General features: G+C 32.7%; 1 protein-coding gene across 1 annotated transcript; it reads left to right on the forward strand.

Annotated features, from left to right (window-relative positions):
• Window positions 1–10,212: 10,212 nt before the first annotated feature.
• LOC103485853 (ammonium transporter 1 member 2) lies at window positions 10,213–13,017 on the forward strand. The gene is made up of 2 exons (XM_008443578.3): window positions 10,213–10,755; window positions 11,769–13,017. The coding sequence occupies exons 1-2, from the start codon at window positions 10,317–10,319 to the stop codon at window positions 12,863–12,865; spliced, it is 1,536 nt and encodes a 511-aa protein (XP_008441800.2). The 5' UTR covers window positions 10,213–10,316; the 3' UTR covers window positions 12,866–13,017.
• The last annotated feature ends 1,032 nt before the right edge of the window (window positions 13,018–14,049 follow it).

Below are 14,049 nucleotides of genomic sequence, written 5' to 3' on the forward strand. Positions count from 1 at the left end.
ATGTATATATATATATGAGCATATCTAGAAATTCCATTTTATGCTCTCATAAATTACAATTTGATTTTTTTTTTAATTTTTGAAAATTAACACTATGAACTTCCATTTTATCGTCTTTAGATTTTTTCCAGGGCTTATTTACACCCTACTAATATTTTCAAAAATAAAAATAATTTGTATTTTAATTTTGACTAGGAGTTTAACTCTATTATTCGAGAAATTTGAAAACTCCTCTTAAAAATTAGTATAAACAATTTTTGTTGGTTGTTTTTGAAAATCTAACCTATTTTCTCTCCCTTTCTTAATATTTTAGAATGATTTACGAATTCTTAGCTAAATTTTAAAAACAAAAATAAAGTTTTTAAATTTTCTTTTTTAAGTTTTCAAATTTTTGCTTCATTTTCTAAAGTATTGATAAAGGAAGATCACAAATCATAAAACTTAGAAGCCGAAGGATGGGGAGAAATTGCTATGTCTATCGTAAAGAGTTTTTTCTTTTTTTTTTTACAAAACTAACCACTTTTCTGAACTTACCTTTTTTTATAAGAAATTTTCATAAATATAACAAAACACCAAAATATTTACAACTCGTGTAACAAAATAAAAAAACTCATGAACCCGACCATTTTTTAAAAATATTTCAGGTTTGTCCTTCATTTCCATCTTCTTTCTTCTGTAATTTTTCTTTTCCTTTTCATCGTCTTTTTCTCTTCTTCTTCTGCCATTTCTTTTTCAAACTGTTATTTGATTCAAGATCATATACCAAATATATAATATCTATTCTTTTATTTTTTTTAACTTGTTATTTGGTTGTTCAAGATCGTGTACCAAAAATATAAAAGACCTTAAAAAATCGTTGGGATATTGTTACACGATCGTCGTTTAGATTTGGGTAGCTAAATCTAAACGATCATGTAGATTTGGCTATCAAAATCTAGACGATCGCGTACTAAAGAATAGTCAAATCTAAACGATTGTGTACTAAAGAATCTTGAAAAAAACAGTGTAGCAAAGAATAGTCACATCTAAACGATCGTGTACCAAAAGAATTTTGAAAAAAATCATTTAAATTTTGGTAGTCAAATCTAAACGATTGTTAGCCAAATCAAAATGATCTTTGTACAAGATCGTACATTAAATATATTACGCATGCGAATGCAAATTAATCATGTATTGACTGAAACATCTTTAGTATTCTCTATTGTGAGCTTAGAGGCTTTTTCCGTTTTCGAAATTGTTTTGTACAGTGTAAATATTTTATCGCTTTGTTATATATTTTAGAAAACTCCTTTTCTTAATTCTATTTCTTACTTTTTCAAATTTCAAGCGTAGGGTCCCACATTAAGTGCTCATTTACTGGGCTTTAATTCTACCCTTACCTAACTTACCTAACACAACATTTTTCATCCACAATTTCAATTTGAAACCTTAAAGGGAAATCCTTTCATTTTATTTTCATGAAAATGTTGTACTTGAAAGTCCCAATTTGAGAGAAGTTATCTCTTTCCTTCGTTAGGGTTCCTTTGATCGTAAATATAGTTACAACATTGGAATCTTCGATGATATTAGAACATTGAAAATCAACTAGAAAGTGCTTTTCTTACCTTCAAATTTGAAGCTTATATTGCTAGTTTGGCTGATTTAAAGGGTCCACACAATTTGGACTCAATTGAAAGGAAGTTTGAGTAAAAATGCTTAATTCAAGAGTTCTAAGACCAACCAAGCAGCAAGAAGCTAGAAAACATAATCGAGAAAGGAGTTCTAGAAAAGTTCTGGGGCGTAATGGCGTCTGGTGTCATGAGCATGCTTGTCCAAGGCATTGTTTGTCAATGGTCGTATGTTGGAACATTCTTATACCAATTTATATTTATGCTTTTGTACTTAGTTTAGTTTTTTTCTTTTTAATTTCTATGTCGCTTACTTGTAAGTGACATTTCATACTTTTCATATGCAAGCCAATATCTGATAATGTTTAAAATTTACTATAGAAGAAACTCACTAGTTAATTCCTCGGCTAACTCTTGTTGTACTCTTTGCAAACTATGATTTATTGCAATTGTCAGTCTTCAATACTTTTTTTAATGATGTTTTCAATGCTTTTCTTTCTCTCTCATGTTTTATAAAATCACTTTCTCTTAAAATGTGAAGAGAGGCTACACACACCTCGAGGTTGTCTATGACTTTCAAATTTAGAACGACTGACTTATTCACAGAGTTAGAGTAAGTGTTCCATAACCGCCTTTCTCGTATTCAAAAGGTTACGATTGTGGCAAGTGGTATTAGAGATTTGTTGGCTCATTCGCTAAGTGAGACACAATCATATTAGTAATGAAACAACTGTTAAGTCGTAGTCTGACCGACTAACTGTCACCAACACCATCACATACTTGGTTAATTTCGTAAACTTCATTTCATATTCTGTGACCAAGAGCTCACCTTGCTCAAAGTGCAGAAATTCATCTATTTTCAATTGATAATAAGTACTTGGATAGTACCTATCCTCAAATCAACACTTAACCTTCCAAAGCTCTTTAAAAGACTCAAGTTTTCTTAAAGTCTGAGGTTTACACTGTCTAAGATTGAAGAGTAATTCTTGTATCTGAGAGAATTATCAGACAAAGTGAGATTTCTCCAGACCCAACTAGATGGGTTGGATTAAAAGGTTGAAGGATTAAACATGTTAAATGCCCAAATAGATGGACTACCTATAAACGAATTAAGGTTGAGGGTTTATTTGATAGAACATAAAACCGCCCAAGGGGTAGTTTTGAATGTAGGAGTAGCCCTTCAAGTTCTGTCATATGCATGGAAGAGTGTACCAAAGAGCTTTACTGTTCTTAAGAGACCATTCTAACATTGTTAAACAATCTATCAGACGATTTTAGAGCCACGATAGAGACAATTAAGGTCGAGATGGCCGAGATGAAAGTACAAGCGAGTTTAACGATGCAAGCAGTGGGAAACTAGACCCCAAATAAAGCATGTATTGTTTTGATTTGAGCAAGTTCAAGATATCAGAACCTAAAGCCTTCAATCGGAACCGCAATGCTAAAGAGCTTGAAAATTTCATCTTTGATATGGAATAATACTTTAAGGTCAATGGAACAATCTCTGAGGAAACTAAGCTGACATTAGCATCCATGCATCTGTTTGATGTTGCAAAGCTTTGGTGGAGGTCGAAAGTGAACGACATCCAAAATGGTCAACGTACCATTAATACATAGGAAGACCTTAAGAAGAACTAAGGGCTCAATTCTTCCCTGAGAATGCTAAATTTATTGCAAGAAGGAAGCAACAAAAACTTAGACATACAAAAACCATCAAAGATTATGTTGGACATCTCTAGGACATGTCGAAAAAGAACAAAGTATTCGACTTTGTAGAAGGACCCAAGTCATGGGCTAGGACTAAATTATATGAACATAAAGTTCAAGAACTTGGCTCTGCCATTGCCATTGCAGAGAGATTGTTACACTATGGTGGTGACCAAGGGTCCCAAAAGAAGAATGTACAAACACTGAATCTCTAGAATAGGGCCTCTAAGCCTAATTTCCCAAGAATCTTCGTGAATGACAAGAAATCGTAGACCCCAAGCACTAGTACTCCTCAAGAAGCATATTAGTCAAGTTCAAATCATATAAGACTTATTTTCTGTGTCTTGTGTTAAGGTTCCCATTGAGTAGCCGAGTGTCCTCATCTAGCCTCGCTAACAACATTATAAGCCTCAGTATAGCATTCTAACGATTCCAAGGCAATAGAAGTGGAAAAGGAAGATGCAGGGAGACTCGTCAAATGTGTGCGTTAAAATTCTTATTGGAAATTTGGAAGAAGGTCTTTCACCAAAAATATGATTCGAAAAGGGACTCTTGTTTGTCAACTCGACCATAAACTCCAAACCCGCAAAAGCCACCATGGTAAATTAAGGTGCAACTGATCATAATTTCATTTTAGAATAGGAGGGCACGTTAGTTGGAGTTGAAAATTGAGAAAGACACAGGCAAGATGAAATGCTATTAATTTTGAAGTTTTTCCAATTTTTGGTGTATCGAAAAGGGTATCTCCAAAATTAGGCGAATAAAAATGAGATGTTGATTTAATCGTGGTTCGAATGGGTAACTTCGATGTTGTACTTGATTTGAAAATCCTCTTAGAACATAAAGACATTTCCATGACATTGACTCAGTGTCTAGTAGAAACAAGCAATAATCCAATAAGGGTCCAAGTGAAGATCAAGCAACCAAGTGAGGTGAGAAAGATTTCAACCATGTAACTAAAAAAGGGACTAAGTAGAGAGGAGTCGACCTTTATGGCTTTCCCATTGGTGGATGAAAAAATTGATTGCAAACGTTTAACTTTCATAAGCAATTGTCTAGCAATTAATTGCAAACATTTTATAAATGATTCTACTGCTAAACCATTTAGTGTATGAATATGAGCGACATGATGTGCAACACTTATCCTAATAAACATACAATAATTATCAAATGTTTGAGATATAAATTTAGCAGCAATATCAAGCGAATGTTCTTAATTGCATAATTAGGAAACTACGCTCTTAACTTAATTATTTGAACAAGTAATTTTGCAAATGCAAGATTTTGACTTGATAATAAGCACTCATGCGACCATCTGGTGGATGCGTCTATTAAGACCATAAAATACTTAAATAGTCCACTTGGTGGGTTAATCGGTCCACAAATATCATTATGAATTCGTTACAAAAATGTAGGTGATTTGATTCTCACTTTCACTGGTGATGGTATAATTATTAATTTGCTTTGAGAGCAAGCATCATATGACAATTCATTAGATTGAATAATCTTTTAGTTCTTTAATAGATATCCATGTGAATTTTCAATAATTCTCTTCTGATCATTTTGGATCCTGGATGATCCAATCGATTGTGTGAAATTGCAAATATGTCTAGCTTCATGAACTTCAGATTTATTGTTGCATTGTTTTAATTACTCGTATATGAGTATAATATAATCAATAAGATAAAACAGGCAACTTTTCAAATATACGTTCTTCATTTGAGACAGTAGATATAATATAAAGATATTCTATCTCATTTTTTCTATCAGTTTCAATTATATGATAATCGTTGTAGCGTATATCTTTAAAACTCAATAGATTTCTCTTTGATTGACTAGAGAATAATGCACTATATCAATTATGAATTTTGTTCTGGCAAAAAATAATATTTGTTTTTCCAAACCCTTCAATCCTGTTTGCAGAACCTGATATTGTATTGATTTTTGCCTTCAGCATTGTCAGTTTGGAAAAATATTTTTTACTTATCAGTATTGTGTGCATAGTTGCACTGTCTGCCAGACATATAACTTTATTACTCATTTCTAAGTTATTCAGCATAAGAAAATTATCCTCTTCATTGAACAAAATAATTAAAATAAAAAAACTTAATTAAAATATATAAAAAAAATAAGAGATAAAAAAACATTAATTATTAATTCATAAATAAAACACTTTCTATTTATCAAATATATAATAACCTCTTTAGGAGATTCAAAACTTTACCACATCCACATTTGTCATACTGGATAAGCCAAATATGTTATCAGTATGATATGCAAAATCTGTTTCCACATTTTTCTCTTTTCCTTGTGGAGCTTTTCCTTTTTTTTTTATTTTATTTTTTATGATCGTCATTTGATGTGGTTCTTTTGAAATTTGAATGATTATAATGACCAATCACGAAAAATAATTACCTTTTATTTTACTGTGGTTATAACATCGTCAAATTCACAACATTCACTTCAAGGAATGTGATTGTTCTAGTTGGTCAAAGATTGATTATTTCCATTCACTGCTACTAAAATTTACAACATTCACTTCAGGAAAATGTTGTTTCTTTAGTCGATCGATGTTTATTATTTTTCAATCAATAACTCGTTATCTCTTTCAACCACGAGAAGAAATTATGTACAATAATATTCATCAGAATATTACTTTTGATATTGCTACCGCAGGAGTATATCCGAAATGTAGAATAATTGATTTCTGATGATCATATGCTTAATGACATTTCAACGTGTCAAACTTTCATGATAAATAATTGTTATTATTAGTTTCAAATAATAAAAATTTAAGATATATCAAACATGCAAAATAATATTTATTTTATTAATTATAACAAGTAGGAGAAAATCGACATACCATTAAGATGACCAGAGGAGACAACTTACCTTGACAGAGGAGATGGCAGGAGCTCGTGCTGACTCAGGGATTCCATATTACTAGAACCCAGAAGAGGATTCGTCCGCTCCTTTGGAGTTGTCTTTTCCTTGTCTTCTTCTCTGCGCGTTCATCAGCTCTTTCTAGGGAAGATCAGAATCAAGGTCAGACTCCTTCAAGAAAGCCTACCATGAAAAGGAGTTCTCTTTCATCACAAGAAAAAGTTCTAAGTCCTCCGGACGACTCCAAATAGAGGTTCGAAGAAACTCGACTGATAAGGAGAGGAGAGGGTCAGAGAAAGAAATTGAACTATTTTGATGCCTCTTTCTTTCTCGGTAGTTCTAGCTTTTTCTATCTTTCTTCTTCTTTTCTTGATCAATCTCTGAATGAATGTCTTAAGCAAATGATCAGAGATCAACTCATCCTTGAAAACTTGGCAATTTCTCGGCTTTTTTCTTGCAAAATGGTCCTTTTTCTCATCTTTCTATTTTCTTCGGACTAATTAAGCTACGTAGAATCAAAAAGGTCCAGATTCCTCTCTCCTTTCAGTCGAGCTTGTGGATCAAATCAGTGGAATGAACAAGTCCTTCGCATCTAGACCTCTTATAATTCTACGGGGTCCGACTATCCACTGACTTCGCTAGGCCCTTGTGAATTGAGGACTGAGAGTTTCCTCCTCATTCTCCCACGGAGAAAATGAGAAAAGAGCTTTCAGAGAAGACAAGAGATCAATGAACAAGGGAAGAATGAGACAGGACAGAAGCCAGAAAGAGAAGAGAAAGCCTCCCAACAACATCGATCAGTCTGAGAGGAAGAAAAGGAATAAAGAAAGAGCTAAAAAAAAGGAGGCTAGAAGGGAAGAGAAAGCCCACGACGCTAGGCTTTATCGGTATAGGTTTGGAAGGTTTCAGAAGAGGAAGGTGAAAGTCTGTTGCAGAAGTTGCCTTTTCGAAGCTTTAGCTGCAGCAGCCCAGGAGCGGTTCTTGCAAGATCGGCTGGATAAGTTCTTGTGGCTGTTGAAGCAGTAGCAGTCAGTCGCTGTGTAACATAAAGAAAGAGGAAAAAGTAGTTGAACTGGAAAGGGTTGGAGGAGCCACTTGCTCTGCTTCCGGACTGAATTTTCTTACCCCCTTCTTTCGTATTCTAAGAAATTGTAGGGTAACGTGTTATGAAAACGAGACACAACCGAAATACGGAAATCACAAAAATGTAATATTAAAATAATATAAATAATAAAATAATAAAATATAATATATATAAATAAATAATAAAATACATCAGAAATTAAAGAAATTAAGAAAATTAGGAAAATCATAAAATTTCTCCCCTTTCTCCCTCTTTCATAAAATTCTCTCAAATGCTAGCGTTTTTTGTAACTGAACCAAACGCCACTAATTAAAGGTAATTTGGCAAGTATGAGGTGAGTTATAAGGCCACTAAGATTGAGTAGTTGATAGATACATAATATGAATATTGGATGATTAATGAGTTGACATTTGGGTATGAACACTAAGCACACCAATAAATAATGGGTATCAATATATATTATATTAATATTTATAATAGTTTTGAGTTAATACATTTTAAAAAAAAGGTAGAATTACTACAAAACTGTCTTGAATAAAATAAAATAAATGAAGATTCTTTGTATTTTAATAAGTTATAAAAGATTCTTTCCACTTGGTTAATAACTATTTTTTAGTCTCCTTTCTCCATACATTTCTCTCCCAATAATAGAACGTAACATATGTGTTGTATGCTTCCCAACTCTCCTTTCTAGGACCACACAAATTTTTTATTTTAAATTTACATTAAAAAAATGTAATTTCATTAATTAAAAAAAAATAATGATGACGTATGGTGTGAAGCTATAAAATATATATAGTTTAATTAAATGTTTGAATTTCATTCAAAATTATTTAATGCTTCAATTCTAAAATATTGTATGCACTATTGGACAAAACGAAATTTTAAAATATTTTTTTTTCAAATTTTCTATTACGTCTGCAATTTTTTTTCACCAATGAGTTTGAGCTGTTGTATTTTAGTTGATGAGCAGTCACCTTATTTAGATAATATTTAAGTGCTTTGACGATAGATTTTAGTATTGATAAATTCTTAATTGTTGGTAGACTCCTATCAGATACCAATGACGTAATTCATCATCATAGACTTTAAAAATTGGATCTAAATTATTTGTAAATTTTGTTTGCATTGTTCTATATTTGTTAATACCTAAGTTTGAATATTATATTTGTAACTATCCCATTATAAAAAAAATCTATATTTTATAAATGCTACTAAATTTATATACACTAATTTATAGAATCATAACGTTTATATACTTTTTTTTATCCTTATTTACTTTATTTGTAAGTGTTTATCGTTATAGTAGAAAAATGCTCGAAATTGCATATGTACTTAAAGGCCTACAAGATCATAACTCCTACTAATGTACAACATATATTCTCCATAAAAATTTTGAATATTCCATGTTGCGTATAGTTGAATAATTAAAATTTAAAAATATTATGATCCGTAGGATTTGGTTTATATAGTGTACAATCGACTTTATGGAGTATGTATTCTATCTAATCAAGAAAATGACAACTTAAGTCAGAAAGCCACACCATAGGACCCAATTACCATGGGAAGGGTTGCCCATGACCCAAATTAACTTGCTCAACTTCGACCTCAACCAAGGATGAGTTGGCAGAGGTTGATCACCCTCCCCTATTTAATGGATGAGACATGACGTGACCTATTTAAGTCTCATGAAGAAGAATAATTTAGGTGAAAAGTCTAAACGACCTGATCATCAACCTTGATCTTGACCAACGATGAAACCAAGACCAACTGTCCCCTTTGGATGAACGAGCTAGGCATGCTAAATGCATGTCCTAAACTCATTTAGTTCAAGAATAAACCTAATGTGACTAAAAAAACCTTAATACATAGACGCCTTAGGTTTGAATTGTAATGCTCCAAGCCCATGATTCAGATAAGGATCCCTAACATTCCCTTGCATCTCCTATGACTTGGCAACATCATCATTACTTGTCCTCAGAAAATTTTCAAGAGGTCACGCAAAATAGAATTACTCCAAGCTAAGCACGCTTAAGAGTTCTTATGATTAAGCCATTGAAAATGAAGGTGCACCTTGTTGATATAGGTAATATCTTTTTAATTTTTTAAAGTCTTTCTTAACCTTATTTTCATGTCCTTAGGATCCTTTCATTCAGATGTGATATCGGTTCATTTATGTCCCCTCTTAAACTTAGGGCGTTATATGAATTTCATTATAAATATATCATCATGATTTTAGAATTAGAATTAAGATTATTCTCATCCCTAAAACTCTTGGTACAATAACCTAAAGCTTCCTATCGATTTAAGCATTGAGGCACGTTATACCAATTTGTCATACTCGTTTCAAGATTCTTTCTTGTTTTATAGGTCCGTCTTTCTTAAATTATATATTCAGCATTGGTATCGTAGGAATGTCATGTATGTTTTTCCTAGTTCAGATTTTAACGGCCATATAAATTACACAATAATTTTAAGAGAAAAAATAATAAAACAAAAAATTATCAAAAATGTTGAAACAAAAGGATTGATAATATATTAATTATAAATGTAATTTAAAATTAAATTTAATACAACTCTTTCTCATTTAATAATTAAATTTTTTCTAATACATCATTGGTATGAACTTTTGGGTGATGTTAGTTTGAGATGTTGTACAGTAATAAATTTTGTAAAAAAATGTATATTTGTAACTTTAGACCTAAGAGATACGTGGTTATGAAAGTTGCCTAAAGTTTAATTAAATCAATACCATTAATAATCTAATTTGAAATATTTCAATTATATTAAAATATGATATTTCAATTATATTAAAATATGATATTTCAATTATATTAAAATATGTCACTAAAATAAAAGAACAAGTAAGAAAAAGAATTAGAAAATCATTTTTTTTCTTCTTCCAAAAAAAGAAGTTAAAAGTTCTCCATGTGAGAGAGATTGTCCTTCCTCTATTTAAAGCTCAACCAAACTTCCCCTCAACCCATCCCACACACTTTCATTTCCATTATTCTCTAAAATTAAAACATCTCACCATGGCCACTCTTTCTTGCCAACCTTCCGATTTGGTACCCCTTCTCGGGTCTTCCGCCACCGCGAACTCCACCGCCATAGCCGAGTTTCTATGCTCCAGATTCACCACCATAGCTACCACTTTCAGCTCCACCACCTACGCGGTCGACAACACCTACCTCCTCTTCTCCGCCTACCTTGTCTTCGCCATGCAGCTTGGCTTCGCCATGCTTTGTGCTGGCTCCGTCCGTGCCAAAAACACTATGAACATCATGCTCACTAATGTCCTCGACGCAGCTGCCGGTGGTCTCTCCTACTACCTCTTCGGGTTCGCCTTTGCCTTCGGTGCCCCCTCCAACTCCTTCATCGGCCGCCACTTTTTTGGGCTCTCCAATTTTCCCAACCCCTCTACTGATTATAGCTTCTTTCTCTATCAATGGGCCTTCGCTATTGCTGCTGCAGGTAAAGCTCATAGTTTACTGAAAATGTAAAATATTATCATATTCATAATGCTTTTAAACTGACCCAAACAAATTAGGTTTTTCCGATTCAGTTTCTATTACCCTTTAAGTTCGAAAGTATTATATTTTTAATTTTTGTGTATTAAGTTTAAACCTTATATTTCAAGACGTTGCACAAGTTTAATTTTAACAGGTTTTTGGTTCAAACTTAATCCTCTAAGATTAAAAAAAATATACATATAAAAATTAATTCTAGAGAACCAAATTGAAAAAAAAAAAAAACAGAAACTCAAATAAAAAAAACGTAAAATTATAAGATATTAAAACGTTGGACCAAAAATATATTAATACTACTTTCTTGTAGTCTAAAGTCATTTCAATTTTAGTATATATATATTTTTAATATCTAATTTTATTCTATATATTCTGAGAAATCATAAATATAGCCTCTATTGCTTGCTTATTGTTAATTCTTTTCCAATTTTTTTAATTTACTCAAGTTTTTGCTCTAAATAATTTTAAAAACATATTCAATATTATATTTCTTTGATGAAAATTATAGCAATTATTATTTAACAAATTTGGATAGGATAAAAGTTAAGTTGGAGACATTAATTTCAATACATGGAGAAATAAATTTGTTTGACCTTTAAAAATACATAAACTAAAATAGATCATTAAAAATCAAAGTAAACGAGAAGTAATTGTATCTTAAGCGTACAAGAAATATAAATTGAAAAATATCTTTTAATCATTACTAAAAAAAACCATAATTATATTAGTTAATGCGTTTGTTATTATTTTTTTTTTGAAATTTCAAACTTTGTTTCAATTAATGGTTGGAATAAATAATGTTGATAATATTATTTTGATTTTAAGTTCTGTGTGGTACCTCAGTAGTTTGAATATTGAATCTGTTTCCTCATGCATCATTATATTAAACTGAAGATCAAGCTTATTTAATTTGATGTAGCAAATTATAAATTAATAAATTATCACTAATATTTTGGACAGGCATCACTAGTGGCTCCATTGCTGAGCGAACTCAATTCGTGGCTTATCTCATCTACTCCAGCATTCTTACTGGTTTCGTCTATCCCATTGTGTCTCATTGGTTTTGGTCTTCCGACGGGTGGGCCAGCCCAACCCGCCCTAGTAATCTTCTATTCAATTCAGGAGCAATCGACTTTGCCGGATCAGGTGTTGTCCACATGGTTGGTGGTATAGCAGGCCTCTGGGGAGCTCTAATTGAAGGCCCTCGAATTGGCCGGTTCGATCGTTCTGGCCGATCTGTAGCCCTTCGTGGCCATAGCGCCTCTTTAGTAGTTCTTGGCTCATTCCTCCTTTGGTTCGGCTGGTACGGGTTCAACCCAGGTTCATTTCTAACAATCTCCAAATCATACAACGACGGTCGCCCTTACTACGGTCAATGGAGTGCTATAGGTCGAACTGGAGTCACCACAACACTAGCTGGATGCACAGCTGCCTTAACGACCCTCTTTACAAAACGCTTATTAGTTGGCCATTGGAATGTAATTGATGTATGTAATGGTTTGTTAGGAGGATTCGCGGCCATCACGTCTGGTTGTGCCGTTGTCGAGCCATGGGCTGCGGTGATATGTGGATTCGTAGCATCTTGGGTTTTAATTAGCTTCAACAAGTTAGCTGAAAAGGTCAACTACGATGATCCATTAGAGGCAGCGCAACTGCACGGTGGGTGTGGCGCGTGGGGTCTTATATTTACTGGATTATTTGCTAGAAAGGAGTATGTTGCAGAGGTTTACCAGGCTGGGCGTCCATATGGATTGTTCATGGGCGGTGGAGGGAGACTTCTAGCGGCGCAGTTGATCGAGATATTGGCCATAATTGGGTGGGTTTCTGTAACGATGGGGGGATTGTTTTATGCATTGAAGAAGGTGAAATTGTTAAGGATATCAAGGGAAGATGAGATGGCTGGGATGGATTTGACAAGACATGGAGGATTCGCTTATGTATATAACGATGAGGACGATCCCTCTGGAAAGCCATCTAGATTTATGATGAGGAGAATTGAGCCTGCTAATGAGACTCCTCCTCAAGAACATTCTCCTTCAGGGATGGCAGCTGTTTGATTCATATTTTGATGCTAATGACATCGTTTTATGTAGTTAAAGGGGTACTTAGTGATCCATAGTGGAATGAGATTGTAATGTAAATTAAAATCTATGGTTGGATTGAGTATTTGGAACTCCATTTGTAATATAAAACTTCTTTTGCTTCGACAGTTTTCAATCCAATCCTCTTTTACAGTATTTTCATAATCTACAATCTCATTTTTATTTTGTCGCCGATCATTCATGTTTTTCTAACATTCTGCATATTTTCAGTAAATTCTGATCGTAACTTTTTTCAACTGACAATTGTACAAATAGACGTTGAATAATATTAGCGTTTTGATTATAAAAATACACTTAGATTTAGATTTAGATATTTTAACACTAATGGCATGATGTGGTTGTAGTGAAATCACACTAATTTTAATTTAGACTTTGAATTGTTTTAATTTTGTTTGACTAAAAAAATTATTAAAGTAGGAGTTGTATTAAACAGATTCTTAATTAAAATTTGAAAAAACAAACAAAATTACAAAAGTACACATAAATAAAAGTCTTCACCTAATTATCAATAAAAGACAAACGAGTCAAAAATGAGACATCTCAATTAGGACCCAAGGAGCAATATCGTCTACCACCATGTTTTTGGTCCGAAGGAATAAACCTCCACCAAGGAAGCCAATTAATTCGAGAATTAACCTCATTCACCATCAATCTGGCCGGTGCTAAAGTTCATATCCTTTCTCTAAAGGGTGCAAAGGTCCACCAAAATGATCTTATATAATAAAAAAAAGCACCACGTGACATTGTTTCAATCCCTACATGTCTAAGATAAGCTACGCATCTTAAATAAACTAAACACATGAGACTTATGTTTGAATTACATTTTCAAGTGTTTAATTCAAAAAATAATTTATTTTGAAAGAATTAGGATGTTTGGAAGTCACTCAAAATAGTTTTTTTAAGTGTATTTTAAACAATTTTCACAAAAAAGAGTTTAAACAAACACTACAAGAAATCTGACCTTTAATGTCACTTAACAACCGACATCTTTGCGAGCGTTATTAAAGACCTTTAATGTTGGTTGGGCTTTAATGTCAGTTTAAAAACGACATTAAAGGCCTCTTTAATGTCGGTTCTCTTTAATGTCGGTTTAAAAACGACATTAAAAGCCTTTAATGTCAGTTTTCGACCGATATCTT

This window comes from Cucumis melo, chromosome 5, assembly GCF_025177605.1.
Source record: "Cucumis melo cultivar AY chromosome 5, USDA_Cmelo_AY_1.0, whole genome shotgun sequence".
Lineage (NCBI taxonomy): Eukaryota > Viridiplantae > Streptophyta > Magnoliopsida > Cucurbitales > Cucurbitaceae > Cucumis > Cucumis melo.

What these genes read in the sequence shown, in the direction of transcription:
- LOC103485853 (XM_008443578.3), top strand. Translation starts at nt 10,317, where the DNA reads ATGGCCACTCTTTCTTGCCAACCTTCCGATTTGGTACCCCTTCTCGGG. An exon ending in CTTCGCTATTGCTGCTGCAG is followed by an intron (nt 10,756 to 11,768) that starts GTAAAGCTCATA and finishes TATTTTGGACAG; the next exon opens with GCATCACTAGTGGCTCCATT.